The sequence below is a fragment of the Microtus oregoni genome, unplaced genomic scaffold (assembly GCF_018167655.1).
Source record: "Microtus oregoni isolate MIOR12 unplaced genomic scaffold, Mior012 000011F_ref0000422, whole genome shotgun sequence".
In the NCBI taxonomy this organism is placed as follows: Eukaryota; Metazoa; Chordata; class Mammalia; order Rodentia; family Cricetidae; genus Microtus; species Microtus oregoni.
This window is the reverse complement of record NW_024543070.1, coordinates 45118854-45135625: the sequence shown is the minus strand read 5'-3', so window position 1 is coordinate 45135625 and position 16772 is coordinate 45118854. Positions and strand designations below refer to the sequence as shown.

Below are 16772 nucleotides of genomic sequence, written 5' to 3'. Positions count from 1 at the left end.
TAAACACTGCTTGGCCCGTTAGTTCTAGCCTCTTATTGCCTAATCTCACATCTTGATTAACCCATTTCTAATAATCTGCGTTGCACCACCATGTGGTGGCTTACCGGGAAAGATTCAGCACGTCTGACCTGGCGGCCGGCTCCGTGGCGGCTGCCCTGGAGAGGAGAGGCATGGCGTCAGGCTCACTTCCCTTCTTCCCAGCGTTCTGTTCTCTCTACTCCTCCCACCTACGTCTGACATTTCAGGCCAAGCAGTTTCTTTATTAATTATTCAATGAAAGCAACAGATAGACATATGACCTTCCCACATCAGAGAACAACCAAGGTTATTAAAACATTTTAATTGCCATATTCTGTAGATCTCTGAAGTGTTTGAAAATGACCTATCCTTCTAAATTACCTTTGTTTCATCTTGAAAATATACCTAGTATGACGACTTTGAGTTCAATTGTACTAGGTGATTAACTACTAACCTATATTTCTTTATTATATTAAACAGTTAATTGACAATAAGAATTTTCAAAGTCTAGAAATTTATTTTAATTTATATTAAATGAGCTGTAGAGGTACAATAGCTCACACAAGAATGGAAATGTATGTAGAGCATGTTTTACTAAAATTGACCTCAAGTTTGTATCAATATACAAAATTTGTATACAGTATACAATACTAAACCAATTGCAAAACACTTAAAACAAATAGGTGCTAAAAACTGGATCAATAATCTTTTTTATTTTTTTTTCATTTTATCTCTCTACTCTCTCTGTCTCTCTCTGTCTCTGTCTCTCTCTCTCTCTCTCTCTCTCTCTCTCTCTCTCTCTCTCTCTGTCTCCTTCTATTTCACCATTGTGGGTTTTTGAGCCAGGGTTTCTGAGTAGCAATAGAACCTGTCCGGGAAGTTGCTCTCTAGACCAGGCTGACCTTGAACTCATTAAGACCAGCCTGCTTCTGCCTCCCAAGTGTAGGGGTTAAATTGATTGCCACCAACGCCCAGGCTTTGTTTTGCAAAACAAAAACTTTGGATCTAACCAAAGATGCTTTGTTTAGATTTTCCCTAAGCATTATCCATAATAAATTGTAACTAACACATTACACAAAAACCAACATCCATAATCCATTTTTGGGTGGAGGGGAGAAATGTGCATAGTTTTCTAGGCTACTTCCTAATGATTGGGTGCTGATAAATTTTTTGAATGAGACAACAGTTTGTTATAACGAGCCAGATAAATGGATTCCACTGAAACTGAACAGCTGACAAATTATTGTTAAAATCAAACCTTCAAGAGGTTCAAAAAAAAAAGCGATTTTTGTAGATTGAACCAAGACTGGTTCTGGACATAGGTAACTGCATGTCTGCAGTTGGGTTGTAAAGCTTCTCCTAGCCGAGTGTCTTTGGCGACCACAAATGGCTTCTCTTTCACTAAATGTGAAAAATCTCTTGGAAACGACACAAAGGCCAAAAAAGTTAAAAAATGTTATTTTAGGGTGGAAATTCTACACATCCAGCTCAGCATGTCCTATGCAATGTCAAAGACTAAATCAAAGTGGCTACAACGTGTACGCCGGTCCTGACTCAGGAGCACTATCAACATTTCCAAATTACCACCTTCACCATCAACATAGCACACACACCTTCAGTTTAGCTGTGAGCACACAGCTCTTAAGGAAGGTGTAGAACTCTAACCCAGAGAGCTCACATCAGTGAGAACTCTGGCTGCTTCTGGGAACTCTTTCTGGGATCATAAATGTGATTAGAAGAAATATTAAACTATCGGCGTATACAGCAGGTGAGGCAGAGACTGGAAAAAAGTTCTCCTCACAGGGCCAACGCATTCCTGCTTAAACCCAAGTCTGGGTGACTGGATAAACAACAAAACAAACTCAGCCGAATCAAGGGGAAATGGGGTTTATTTCACAGAGCATCGAAAGGTAAACAGAACAGACGAAAGGCACCCACTGGTGGCAAGGGAGTCCACAACCCATGGTGTGAGTCCTTCCGGCCTCAGTCAGGGTCCTTCTCATGGGTGCTCAAGGCTATTTCTTCATAGGCACAGCGGTGGTGATTTCCCGAGAGTCTAAGAGGCAGGCAGGCAGGCTTCAGTGTCAGAATCTCCCTCTGCCATGTAGGCATCCATCTCAGCATCCAGGCAGGCTTCAGTTTCAGTATCTGCCTCTGCCATGTAGGCATCCATCTCAGCATCCAGGCAGGCTTCAGTTTCAGTATCTGCCTCTGCCATGTAGGCATCCAACTCAGCATCCAGGCAGGCTTCAGTTTCAGAATCTGCCTCTGCCATGTAGGCATCCAACTCAGCATCCAGGCGTGCTTTAGTGTTGGACATATATGCATCCAGTTCTTTGTCCAGCTGCTCCTTGGTCAATGCAGGGCTAGTGCGGGCACCTCTGCCTCGACCACGGCATCCAAAGTTCCCTCTTCCCCAACCTATCACAGCCAGACCTCTACCACCGATTCCACCACGACCCCTAGCTGCATGCCCTCGGCCCCTTCTCCCAGGACCTCCAGGACCTGGAACAGCACCACCTCTTGAGTCCATTTGAGGGGCAGTAAAGTCTTGTTCACCTCGGAGGAGTGGGCTTCGACCTTGGAATGACAACCCGCCCCTTGGCAGGCTTCTGGTGGCAAGTCCCCCACGTAGTCCTCCCCTTCCTCTTCCTCTTCCACTTCCTCGTCCTCGGCAAAAGCCTCCCTGGATTTTGGGCAGGCCTCGTCCTCTAATCGCTCCCCTGGACAGGTCACCTCTGGGTAGGCCTAAGGGAGCCTGGATGTTCCTCTTGTTACCCAGGCGCTGCCTCAAATTTGATGCTGCCCGAACAGAGGGTCTATTCTCCATCTGCTGGGCCAGTCTTCTGTTTCTGGCGTTGGCTACCTGCTGCTGCTGCAGCGAAGCCCGAATAGTCACTGGCGTGGGCTGTTTGTTCTCCAGCAGCATAGTAAAGCGCTCATTTAGAGACAACTTGGTGGTTCTTTTTAGCACCAGTTTCGGTTCTGACTGTGCATCCATCTTCAGGTCCTGAGAATCGAAGGAGTTGGACTCCAGGGCTCCTCTCGCGGCCGCTGTGGCCGGGTTTGCTGAATCTGAGCTGACAAGAACCACTCGGGTTTATTTGCTGGGTGCTTGGGTTAGGCGCTTGCCTAAAGGGTATGATGCGAAGCTCACTCCTGGTCGCTTGGCTACCTAGTCCGCTGACACTTCTGCTTGTCCGGCCCACCCTCTCCTTCCTTTGCTTTGTGCTAGTCCGTGCTGCCAAGTCCAGCTTGCTACCTCCAGATATCTCACAATGAGAGAGACTGTGTCTGAGAGAGGTCTCCACGCCTTTTTATATTCTCCTCTAGGGGTGGGACTAAAGGCCTGCACCAATGGGATTAGAGTGTGTGTTAGGGTGTGGCTACTGGGATTAAAATTGTGGGTTTCTAAATCTGCTCATTAGGCTGATCCATGGCACTCTTTTACTCTCAGATCTTTAGGTAATCTCTATTTATTAAAATACTATTGAAATGTCACTATTTTCCCACTTTCTATCTAAGAGAAAAGAGAAGGCTATAACGAATATGAGTGTATACAATAAGTACAGGCAATAAATACATCAACAATGCCCCATCCATTTGTGTTTGACAAATTCAGAGAAAGATTTCACCTCTATCCTATCTATTTGGGTTCAAAGTTTTCTCCCTAATTGATTTTCTATCGTAATTTGCTTTCTTTTTCTGGAAAACTAGAGCTGTAGCCATCAAATCCTCAACTCCCTCAGAGACCCAAGAAGGAAATAACAGGAACTGAGTAAGCGGGAGGTGCAAGCAGGCGACTTCCAAACCATGCAATGACAGAAAACAACTGTCTGCCCGTACAGTAACCCAAGCCGAGTTTCTGGTAGCATCGGGGCATTCATCTTCAGCCTTCAGGCCTAGCATATTCGACAGGCTTTTCTGTGAGGGAGGATATTCTGTGTCCTGCTTGTCTTTAGGACAATGTCATGTCAGCAGTTGAGACAAGGGCATATTTTGCCCGATGGCTTCCTTTTTGCCACAGAGAAAGTAAACTCCATGTGCAGTTTCTTCCATGTCCATTATCTTCTCTGAAGAAGATTGCAGCTGCAAGAATGAGCTGTGTCTCATTGTCACAAAGAGAAGTGTAGTGGGCTGGAGAGATGGCTCAGTGGTTAAGAGCATTGCCTGCTCTTCCAAAGGTTCTGAGTTCAATTCCCAGCAATGACATGGTGGCTCACAACCATCTGTAATGAGGTCTGGTGCTTCTTCTGGCCTGCAGGCATACACACAGACAGAATATTGTATACATAATAAATAAATAAATAGATTTAAAAAAAAACAAAACAAAGAGAAGAGTACAAGGAGCTCTGGGCTGCGAGCCTGCCGCCTGGATCTCAGCCGCCTGGTCAGCTTATGCCCCGAAATAACAACACACAAACTGTATTCTATTAAACACTGCTTGGCCCGTTAGTTCTAGCCTCTTATTGCCTAATCTCACATCTTGATTAACCCATTTCTAATAATCTGCGTTGCACCACCATGTGGTGGCTTACCGGGAAAGATTCAGCACGTCTGACCTGGCGGCCGGCTCCGTGGCGGCTGCCCTGGAGAGGAGAGGCATGGCGTCAGGCTCACTTCCCTTCTTCCCAGCGTTCTGTTCTCTCTACTCCTCCCACCTACGTCTGACATTTCAGGCCAAGCAGTTTCTTTATTAATTATTCAATGAAAGCAACAGATAGACATATGACCTTCCCACATCAGAGAACAACCAAGGTTATTAAAACATTTTAATTGCCATATTCTGTAGATCTCTGAAGTGTTTGAAAATGACCTATCCTTCTAAATTACCTTTGTTTCATCTTGAAAATATACCTAGTATGACGACTTTGAGTTCAATTGTACTAGGTGATTAACTACTAACCTATATTTCTTTATTATATTAAACAGTTAATTGACAATAAGAATTTTCAAAGTCTAGAAATTTATTTTAATTTATATTAAATGAGCTGTAGAGGTACAATAGCTCACACAAGAATGGAAATGTATGTAGAGCATGTTTTACTAAAATTGACCTCAAGTTTGTATCAATATACAAAATTTGTATACAGTATACAATACTAAACCAATTGCAAAACACTTAAAACAAATAGGTGCTAAAAACTGGATCAATAATCTTTTTTATTTTTTTTTCATTTTATCTCTCTACTCTCTCTGTCTCTCTCTGTCTCTCTCTCTCTCTCTCTCTCTCTCTCTCTCTCTCTCTCTCTCTCTGTCTCCTTCTATTTCACCATTGTGGGTTTTTGAGCCAGGGTTTCTGAGTAGCAATAGAACCTGTCCGGGAAGTTGCTCTCTAGACCAGGCTGACCTTGAACTCATTAAGACCAGCCTGCTTCTGCCTCCCAAGTGTAGGGGTTAAATTGATTGCCACCAACGCCCAGGCTTTGTTTTGCAAAACAAAAACTTTGGATCTAACCAAAGATGCTTTGTTTAGATTTTCCCTAAGCATTATCCATAATAAATTGTAACTAACACATTACACAAAAACCAACATCCATAATCCATTTTTGGGTGGAGGGGAGAAATGTGCATAGTTTTCTAGGCTACTTCCTAATGATTGGGTGCTGATAAATTTTTTGAATGAGACAACAGTTTGTTATAACGAGCCAGATAAATGGATTCCACTGAAACTGAACAGCTGACAAATTATTGTTAAAATCAAACCTTCAAGAGGTTCAAAAAAAAAAGCGATTTTTGTAGATTGAACCAAGACTGGTTCTGGACATAGGTAACTGCATGTCTGCAGTTGGGTTGTAAAGCTTCTCCTAGCCGAGTGTCTTTGGCGACCACAAATGGCTTCTCTTTCACTAAATGTGAAAAATCTCTTGGAAACGACACAAAGGCCAAAAAAGTTAAAAAATGTTATTTTAGGGTGGAAATTCTACACATCCAGCTCAGCATGTCCTATGCAATGTCAAAGACTAAATCAAAGTGGCTACAACGTGTACGCCGGTCCTGACTCAGGAGCACTATCAACATTTCCAAATTACCACCTTCACCATCAACATAGCACACACACCTTCAGTTTAGCTGTGAGCACACAGCTCTTAAGGAAGGTGTAGAACTCTAACCCAGAGAGCTCACATCAGTGAGAACTCTGGCTGCTTCTGGGAACTCTTTCTGGGATCATAAATGTGATTAGAAGAAATATTAAACTATCGGCGTATACAGCAGGTGAGGCAGAGACTGGAAAAAAGTTCTCCTCACAGGGCCAACGCATTCCTGCTTAAACCCAAGTCTGGGTGACTGGATAAACAACAAAACAAACTCAGCCGAATCAAGGGGAAATGGGGTTTATTTCACAGAGCATCGAAAGGTAAACAGAACAGACGAAAGGCACCCACTGGTGGCAAGGGAGTCCACAACCCATGGTGTGAGTCCTTCCGGCCTCAGTCAGGGTCTTTCTCATGGGTGCTCAAGGCTATTTCTTCATAGGCACAGCGGTGGTGATTTCCCGAGAGTCTAAGAGGCAGGCAGGCAGGCTTCAGTGTCAGAATCTCCCTCTGCCATGTAGGCATCCATCTCAGCATCCAGGCAGGCTTCAGTTTCAGTATCTGCCTCTGCCATGTAGGCATCCATCTCAGCATCCAGGCAGGCTTCAGTTTCAGTATCTGCCTCTGCCATGTAGGCATCCAACTCAGCATCCAGGCAGGCTTCAGTTTCAGAATCTGCCTCTGCCATGTAGGCATCCAACTCAGCATCCAGGCGTGCTTTAGTGTTGGACATATATGCATCCAGTTCTTTGTCCAGCTGCTCCTTGGTCAATGCAGGGCTAGTGCGGGCACCTCTGCCTCGACCACGGCATCCAAAGTTCCCTCTTCCCCAACCTATCACAGCCAGACCTCTACCACCGATTCCACCACGACCCCTAGCTGCATGCCCTCGGCCCCTTCTCCCAGGACCTCCAGGACCTGGAACAGCACCACCTCTTGAGTCCATTTGAGGGGCAGTAAAGTCTTGTTCACCTCGGAGGAGTGGGCTTCGACCTTGGAATGACAACCCGCCCCTTGGCAGGCTTCTGGTGGCAAGTCCCCCACGTAGTCCTCCCCTTCCTCTTCCTCTTCCACTTCCTCGTCCTCGGCAAAAGCCTCCCTGGATTTTGGGCAGGCCTCGTCCTCTAATCGCTCCCCTGGACAGGTCACCTCTGGGTAGGCCTAAGGGAGCCTGGATGTTCCTCTTGTTACCCAGGCGCTGCCTCAAATTTGATGCTGCCCGAACAGAGGGTCTATTCTCCATCTGCTGGGCCAGTCTTCTGTTTCTGGCGTTGGCTACCTGCTGCTGCTGCAGCGAAGCCCGAATAGTCACTGGCGTGGGCTGTTTGTTCTCCAGCAGCATAGTAAAGCGCTCATTTAGAGACAACTTGGTGGTTCTTTTTAGCACCAGTTTCGGTTCTGACTGTGCATCCATCTTCAGGTCCTGAGAATCGAAGGAGTTGGACTCCAGGGCTCCTCTCGCGGCCGCTGTGGCCGGGTTTGCTGAATCTGAGCTGACAAGAACCACTCGGGTTTATTTGCTGGGTGCTTGGGTTAGGCGCTTGCCTAAAGGGTATGATGCGAAGCTCACTCCTGGTCGCTTGGCTACCTAGTCCGCTGACACTTCTGCTTGTCCGGCCCACCCTCTCCTTCCTTTGCTTTGTGCTAGTCCGTGCTGCCAAGTCCAGCTTGCTACCTCCAGATATCTCACAATGAGAGAGACTGTGTCTGAGAGAGGTCTCCACGCCTTTTTATATTCTCCTCTAGGGGTGGGACTAAAGGCCTGCACCAATGGGATTAGAGTGTGTGTTAGGGTGTGGCTACTGGGATTAAAATTGTGGGTTTCTAAATCTGCTCATTAGGCTGATCCATGGCACTCTTTTACTCTCAGATCTTTAGGTAATCTCTATTTATTAAAATACTATTGAAATGTCACTATTTTCCCACTTTCTATCTAAGAGAAAAGAGAAGGCTATAACGAATATGAGTGTATACAATAAGTACAGGCAATAAATACATCAACAATGCCCCATCCATTTGTGTTTGACAAATTCAGAGAAAGATTTCACCTCTATCCTATCTATTTGGGTTCAAAGTTTTCTCCCTAATTGATTTTCTATCGTAATTTGCTTTCTTTTTCTGGAAAACTAGAGCTGTAGCCATCAAATCCTCAACTCCCTCAGAGACCCAAGAAGGAAATAACAGGAACTGAGTAAGCGGGAGGTGCAAGCAGGCGACTTCCAAACCATGCAATGACAGAAAACAACTGTCTGCCCGTACAGTAACCCAAGCCGAGTTTCTGGTAGCATCGGGGCATTCATCTTCAGCCTTCAGGCCTAGCATATTCGACAGGCTTTTCTGTGAGGGAGGATATTCTGTGTCCTGCTTGTCTTTAGGACAATGTCATGTCAGCAGTTGAGACAAGGGCATATTTTGCCTGATGGCTTCCTTTTTGCCACAGAGAAAGTAAACTCCATGTGCAGTTTCTTCCATGTCCATTATCTTCTCTGAAGAAGATTGCAGCTGCAAGAAGCAGACATGTCTCATTGTCACAAAGAGAAGTGTAGTGGGCTGGAGAGATGGCTCAGTGGTTAAGAGCATTGCCTGCTCTTCCAAAGGTTCTGAGTTCAATTCCCAGCAATGACATGGTGGCTCACAACCATCTGTAATGAGGTCTGGTGCTTCTTCTGGCCTGCAGGCATACACACAGACAGAATATTGTATACATAATAAATAAATAAATAGATTTAAAAAAAAACAAAACAAAGAGAAGAGTACAAGGAGCTCTGGGCTGCGAGCCTGCCGCCTGGATCTCAGCCGCCTGGTCAGCTTATGCCCCGAAATAACAACACACAAACTGTATTCTATTAAACACTGCTTGGCCCGTTAGTTCTAGCCTCTTATTGCCTAATCTCACATCTTGATTAACCCATTTCTAATAATCTGCGTTGCACCACCATGTGGTGGCTTACCGGGAAAGATTCAGCACGTCTGACCTGGCGGCCGGCTCCGTGGCGGCTGCCCTGGAGAGGAGAGGCATGGCGTCAGGCTCACTTCCCTTCTTCCCAGCGTTCTGTTCTCTCTACTCCTCCCACCTACGTCTGACATTTCAGGCCAAGCAGTTTCTTTATTAATTATTCAATGAAAGCAACAGATAGACATATGACCTTCCCACATCAGAGAACAACCAAGGTTATTAAAACATTTTAATTGCCATATTCTGTAGATCTCTGAAGTGTTTGAAAATGACCTATCCTTCTAAATTACCTTTGTTTCATCTTGAAAATATACCTAGTATGACGACTTTGAGTTCAATTGTACTAGGTGATTAACTACTAACCTATATTTCTTTATTATATTAAACAGTTAATTGACAATAAGAATTTTCAAAGTCTAGAAATTTATTTTAATTTATATTAAATGAGCTGTAGAGGTACAATAGCTCACACAAGAATGGAAATGTATGTAGAGCATGTTTTACTAAAATTGACCTCAAGTTTGTATCAATATACAAAATTTGTATACAGTATACAATACTAAACCAATTGCAAAACACTTAAAACAAATAGGTGCTAAAAACTGGATCAATAATCTTTTTTATTTTTTTTTCATTTTATCTCTCTACTCTCTCTGTCTCTCTCTGTCTCTCTCTCTCTCTCTCTCTCTCTCTCTCTCTCTCTCTCTCTCTCTCTGTCTCCTTCTATTTCACCATTGTGGGTTTTTGAGCCAGGGTTTCTGAGTAGCAATAGAACCTGTCCGGGAAGTTGCTCTCTAGACCAGGCTGACCTTGAACTCATTAAGACCAGCCTGCTTCTGCCTCCCAAGTGTAGGGGTTAAATTGATTGCCACCAACGCCCAGGCTTTGTTTTGCAAAACAAAAACTTTGGATCTAACCAAAGATGCTTTGTTTAGATTTTCCCTAAGCATTATCCATAATAAATTGTAACTAACACATTACACAAAAACCAACATCCATAATCCATTTTTGGGTGGAGGGGAGAAATGTGCATAGTTTTCTAGGCTACTTCCTAATGATTGGGTGCTGATAAATTTTTTGAATGAGACAACAGTTTGTTATAACGAGCCAGATAAATGGATTCCACTGAAACTGAACAGCTGACAAATTATTGTTAAAATCAAACCTTCAAGAGGTTCAAAAAAAAAAGCGATTTTTGTAGATTGAACCAAGACTGGTTCTGGACATAGGTAACTGCATGTCTGCAGTTGGGTTGTAAAGCTTCTCCTAGCCGAGTGTCTTTGGCGACCACAAATGGCTTCTCTTTCACTAAATGTGAAAAATCTCTTGGAAACGACACAAAGGCCAAAAAAGTTAAAAAATGTTATTTTAGGGTGGAAATTCTACACATCCAGCTCAGCATGTCCTATGCAATGTCAAAGACTAAATCAAAGTGGCTACAACGTGTACGCCGGTCCTGACTCAGGAGCACTATCAACATTTCCAAATTACCACCTTCACCATCAACATAGCACACACACCTTCAGTTTAGCTGTGAGCACACAGCTCTTAAGGAAGGTGTAGAACTCTAACCCAGAGAGCTCACATCAGTGAGAACTCTGGCTGCTTCTGGGAACTCTTTCTGGGATCATAAATGTGATTAGAAGAAATATTAAACTATCGGCGTATACAGCAGGTGAGGCAGAGACTGGAAAAAAGTTCTCCTCACAGGGCCAACGCATTCCTGCTTAAACCCAAGTCTGGGTGACTGGATAAACAACAAAACAAACTCAGCCGAATCAAGGGGAAATGGGGTTTATTTCACAGAGCATCGAAAGGTAAACAGAACAGACGAAAGGCACCCACTGGTGGCAAGGGAGTCCACAACCCATGGTGTGAGTCCTTCCGGCCTCAGTCAGGGTCCTTCTCATGGGTGCTCAAGGCTATTTCTTCATAGGCACAGCGGTGGTGATTTCCCGAGAGTCTAAGAGGCAGGCAGGCAGGCTTCAGTGTCAGAATCTGCCTCTGCCATGTAGGCATCCATCTCAGCATCCAGGCAGGCTTCAGTTTCAGTATCTGCCTCTGCCATGTAGGCATCCATCTCAGCATCCAGGCAGGCTTCAGTTTCAGTATCTGCCTCTGCCATGTAGGCATCCAACTCAGCATCCAGGCAGGCTTCAGTTTCAGAATCTGCCTCTGCCATGTAGGCATCCAACTCAGCATCCAGGCGTGCTTTAGTGTTGGACATATATGCATCCAGTTCTTTGTCCAGCTGCTCCTTGGTCAATGCAGGGCTAGTGCGGGCACCTCTGCCTCGACCACGGCATCCAAAGTTCCCTCTTCCCCGACCTCCACTGCCTCGACCACGGCATCCAAAGTTCCCTCTTCCCCAACCTATCACAGCCAGACCTCTACCACCGATTCCACCACGACCCCTAGCTGCATGCCCTCGGCCCCTTCTCCCAGGACCTCCAGGACCTGGAACAGCACCACCTCTTGAGTCCATTTGAGGGGCAGTAAAGTCTTGTTCACCTCGGAGGAGTGGGCTTCGACCTTGGAATGACAACCCGCCCCTTGGCAGGCTTCTGGTGGCAAGTCCCCCACGTAGTCCTCCCCTTCCTCTTCCTCTTCCACTTCCTCGTCCTCGGCAAAAGCCTCCCTGGATTTTGGGCAGGCCTCGTCCTCTAATCGCTCCCCTGGACAGGTCACCTCTGGGTAGGCCTAAGGGAGCCTGGATGTTCCTCTTGTTACCCAGGCGCTGCCTCAAATTTGATGCTGCCCGAACAGAGGCTCTTCTCCATCTGCTGGGCCAGTCTTCTGTTTCTGGCGTTGGCTACCTGCTGCTGCTGCAGCGAAGCCCGAATAGTCACTGGCGTGGGCTGTTTGTTCTCCAGCAGCATAGTAAAGCGCTCATTTAGAGACAACTTGGTGGTTCTTTTTAGCACCAGTTTCGGTTCTGACTGTGCATCCATCTTCAGGTCCTGAGAATCGAAGGAGTTGGACTCCAGGGCTCCTCTCGCGGCCGCTGTGGCCGGGTTTGCTGAATCTGAGCTGACAAGAACCACTCGGGTTTATTTGCTGGGTGCTTGGGTTAGGCGCTTGCCTAAAGGGTATGATGCGAAGCTCACTCCTGGTCGCTTGGCTACCTAGTCCGCTGACACTTCTGCTTGTCCGGCCCACCCTCTCCTTCCTTTGCTTTGTGCTAGTCCGTGCTGCCAAGTCCAGCTTGCTACCTCCAGATATCTCACAATGAGAGAGACTGTGTCTGAGAGAGGTCTCCACGCCTTTTTATATTCTCCTCTAGGGGTGGGACTAAAGGCCTGCACCAATGGGATTAGAGTGTGTGTTAGGGTGTGGCTACTGGGATTAAAATTGTGGGTTTCTAAATCTGCTCATTAGGCTGATCCATGGCACTCTTTTACTCTCAGATCTTTAGGTAATCTCTATTTATTAAAATACTATTGAAATGTCACTATTTTCCCACTTTCTATCTAAGAGAAAAGAGAAGGCTATAACGAATATGAGTGTATACAATAAGTACAGGCAATAAATACATCAACAATGCCCCATCCATTTGTGTTTGACAAATTCAGAGAAAGATTTCACCTCTATCCTATCTATTTGGGTTCAAAGTTTTCTCCCTAATTGATTTTCTATCGTAATTTGCTTTCTTTTTCTGGAAAACTAGAGCTGTAGCCATCAAATCCTCAACTCCCTCAGAGACCCAAGAAGGAAATAACAGGAACTGAGTAAGCGGGAGGTGCAAGCAGGCGACTTCCAAACCATGCAATGACAGAAAACAACTGTCTGCCCGTACAGTAACCCAAGCCGAGTTTCTGGTAGCATCGGGGCATTCATCTTCAGCCTTCAGGCCTAGCATATTCGACAGGCTTTTCTGTGAGGGAGGATATTCTGTGTCCTGCTTGTCTTTAGGACAATGTCATGTCAGCAGTTGAGACAAGGGCATATTTTGCCCGATGGCTTCCTTTTTGCCACAGAGAAAGTAAACTCCATGTGCAGTTTCTTCCATGTCCATTATCTTCTCTGAAGAAGATTGCAGCTGCAAGAAGCAGACATGTCTCATTGTCACAAAGAGAAGTGTAGTGGGCTGGAGAGATGGCTCAGTGGTTAAGAGCATTCAAAGGTTCTGAGTTCAATTCCCAGCAATGACATGGTGGCTCACAACCATCTGTAATGAGGTCTGGTGCTTCTTCTGGCCTGCAGGCATACACACAGACAGAATATTGTATACATAATAAATAAATAAATAGATTTAAAAAAAAACAAAACAAAGAGAAGAGTACAAGGAGCTCTGGGCTGCGAGCCTGCCGCCTGGATCTCAGCCGCCTGGTCAGCTTATGCCCCGAAATAACAACACACAAACTGTATTCTATTAAACACTGCTTGGCCCGTTAGTTCTAGCCTCTTATTGCCTAATCTCACATCTTGATTAACCCATTTCTAATAATCTGTGTTGCACCACCATGTGGTTGCTTACCGGGAAAGATTCAGCACGTCTGACCTGGCGGCCGGCTCCGTGGCGGCTGCCCTGGAGAGGAGAGGCATGGCGTCAGGCTCACTTCCCTTCTTCCCAGCGTTCTGTTCTCTCTACTCCTCCCACCTACGTCTGACATTTCAGGCCAAGCAGTTTCTTTATTAATTATTCAATGAAAGCAACAGATAGACATATGACCTTCCCACATCAGAGAACAACCAAGGTTATTAAAACATTTTAATTGCCATATTCTGTAGATCTCTGAAGTGTTTGAAAATGACCTATCCTTCTAAATTACCTTTGTTTCATCTTGAAAATATACCTAGTATGACGACTTTGAGTTCAATTGTACTAGGTGATTAACTACTAACCTATATTTCTTTATTATATTAAACAGTTAATTGACAATAAGAATTTTCAAAGTCTAGAAATTTATTTTAATTTATATTAAATGAGCTGTAGAGGTACAATAGCTCACACAAGAATGGAAATGTATGTAGAGCATGTTTTACTAAAATTGACCTCAAGTTTGTATCAATATACAAAATTTGTATACAGTATACAATACTAAACCAATTGCAAAACACTTAAAACAAATAGGTGCTAAAAACTGGATCAATAATCTTTTTTATTTTTTTTTCATTTTATCTCTCTACTCTCTCTGTCTCTCTCTCTCTCTCTCTCTCTCTCTCTCTCTCTCTCTCTCTCTCTCTCTGTCTCCTTCTATTTCACCATTGTGGGTTTTTGAGCCAGGGTTTCTGAGTAGCAATAGAACCTGTCCGGGAAGTTGCTCTCTAGACCAGGCTGACCTTGAACTCATTAAGACCAGCCTGCTTCTGCCTCCCAAGTGTAGGGGTTAAATTGATTGCCACCAACGCCCAGGCTTTGTTTTGCAAAACAAAAACTTTGGATCTAACCAAAGATGCTTTGTTTAGATTTTCCCTAAGCATTATCCATAATAAATTGTAACTAACACATTACACAAAAACCAACATCCATAATCCATTTTTGGGTGGAGGGGAGAAATGTGCATAGTTTTCTAGGCTACTTCCTAATGATTGGGTGCTGATAAATTTTTTGAATGAGACAACAGTTTGTTATAACGAGCCAGATAAATGGATTCCACTGAAACTGAACAGCTGACAAATTATTGTTAAAATCAAACCTTCAAGAGGTTCAAAAAAAAAGCGATTTTTGTAGATTGAACCAAGACTGGTTCTGGACATAGGTAACTGCATGTCTGCAGTTGGGTTGTAAAGCTTCTCCTAGCCGAGTGTCTTTGGCGACCACAAATGGCTTCTCTTTCACTAAATGTGAAAAATATCTTGGAAACGACACAAAGGCCAAAAAAGTTAAAAAATGTTATTTTAGGGTGGAAATTCTACACATCCAGCTCAGCATGTCCTATGCAATGTCAAAGACTAAATCAAAGTGGCCACAACGTGTACGCCGGTCCTGACTCAGGAGCACTATCAACATTTCCAAATTACCACCTTCACCATCAACATAGCACACACACCTTCAGTTTAGCTGTGAGCACACAGCTCTTAAGGAAGGTGTAGAACTCTAACCCAGAGAGCTCACATCAGTGAGAACTCTGGCTGCTTCTGGGAACTCTTTCTGGGATCATAAATGTGATTAGAAGAAATATTAAACTATCGGCGTATACAGCAGGTGAGGCAGAGACTGGAAAAAAGTTCTCCTCACAGGGCCAACGCATTCCTGCTTAAACCCAAGTCTGGGTGACTGGATAAACAACAAAACAAACTCAGCCGAATCAAGGGGAAATGGGGTTTATTTCACAGAGCATCGAAAGGTAAACAGAACAGACGAAAGGCACCCACTGGTGGCAAGGGAGTCCACAACCCATGGTGTGAGTCCTTCCGGCCTCAGTCAGGGTCCTTCTCATGGGTGCTCAAGGCTATTTCTTCATAGGCACAGCTGTGGTGATTTCCCGAGAGTCTAAGAGGCAGGCAGGCAGGCTTCAGTTTCAGAATCTGCCTCTGCCATGTAGGCATCCATCTCAGCATCCAGGCAGGCTTCAGTTTCAGTATCTGCCTCTGCCATGTAGGCATCCATCTCAGCATCCAGGCAGGCTTCAGTTTCAGAATTTGCCTCTGCCATGTAGGCATCCAACTCAGCATCCATGCAGGCCTCAGTTTCAGAATCTGCCTCTGCCATGTAAGCATCCAACTCAGCATCCAGGCGTGCTTTAGTGTTGGACATATATGCATCCAGTTCTTTGTCCAGCTGCTCCTTGGTCAATGCAGGGCTAGTACGGGCACCTCTGCCTCGACCACGGCATCCAAAGTTCCCTCTTCCCCAACCTATCACAGCCAGACCTCTACCACCGATTCCACCACGACCCCTAGCTGCATGCCCTCGGCCCCTTCTCCCAGGACCTCCAGGACCTGGAACAGCACCACCTCTTGAGTCCATTTGAGGGGCAGTAAAGTCTTGTTCACCTCGGAGGAGTGGGCTTCGACCTTGGAATGACAACCCGCCCCTTGGCAGGCTTCTGGTGGCAAGTCCCCCACGTAGTCCTCCCCTTCCTCTTCCTCTTCCACTTCCTCGTCCTCGGCAAAAGCCTCCCTGGATTTTGGGCAGGCCTCGTCCTCCAATCGCTCCCCTGGACAGGTCACCTCTGGGTAGGCCTAAGGGAGCCTGGATGTTCCTCTTGTTACCCAGGCGCTGCCTCAAATTTGATGCTGCCCGAACAGAGGGTCTATTCTCCATCTGCTGGGCCAGTCTTCTGTTTCTGGCGTTGGCTACCTGCTGCTGCTGCAGCGAAGCCCGAATAGTCACTGGCGTGGGCTGTTTGTTCTCCAGCAGCATAGTAAAGCGCTCATTTAGAGACAACTTGGTGGTTCTTTTTAGCACCAGTTTCGGTTCTGACTGTGCATCCATCTTCAGGTCCTGAGAATCGAAGGAGTTGGACTCCAGGGCTCCTCTCGCAGCCGCTGTGGCCGGGTTTGCTGAATCTGAGCTGACAAGAACCACTCGGGTTTATTTGCTGGGTGCTTGGGTTAGGCGCTTGCCTAAAGGGTATGATGCGAAGCTCACTCCTGGTCGTTTGGCTACCTAGTCCACTGACACTTCTGCTTGTCCGGCCCACCCTCTCCTTCCTTTGCTTTGTGCTAGTCCGTGCTGCCAAGTCCAGCTTGCTACCTCCAGATATCTCACAATGAGAGAGACTGTGTCTGAGAGAGGTCTCCACGCCTTTTTATATTCTCCTCTAGGGGTGGGACTAAAGGTCTGCACCAATGGGATTAGAGTGTGTGTTAGGGTG

The 16772-nt window shown here is 45.4% G+C and overlaps 3 protein-coding genes and 1 pseudogene across 3 annotated transcripts; all 4 read right to left on the bottom strand.

Annotated features, from left to right (window-relative positions):
- Window positions 1–2074: 2074 nt before the first annotated feature.
- On the bottom strand, window positions 2075–3019 carry LOC121453216 (chromatin target of PRMT1 protein-like). Its single transcript, XM_041659740.1, has one exon. It carries the CDS (start codon window positions 3017–3019, stop codon window positions 2075–2077), a length of 945 nt encoding a protein of 314 aa, XP_041515674.1.
- A 3503-nt stretch (window positions 3020–6522) lies between these two features.
- Window positions 6523–7467, bottom strand: LOC121453215 (chromatin target of PRMT1 protein-like). The gene has a single exon (XM_041659739.1). The coding sequence runs from the start codon at window positions 7465–7467 to the stop codon at window positions 6523–6525; it is 945 nt and encodes a 314-aa protein (XP_041515673.1).
- Window positions 7468–10972: 3505 nt separating this feature from the next.
- On the bottom strand, window positions 10973–11960 carry LOC121453214 (annotated as a pseudogene).
- Window positions 11961–15445: 3485 nt separating this feature from the next.
- On the bottom strand, window positions 15446–16390 carry LOC121453213 (chromatin target of PRMT1 protein-like). Its single transcript, XM_041659738.1, has one exon. The coding sequence runs from the start codon at window positions 16388–16390 to the stop codon at window positions 15446–15448; it is 945 nt and encodes a 314-aa protein (XP_041515672.1).
- Between the last annotated feature and the right edge of the window lie 382 nt (window positions 16391–16772).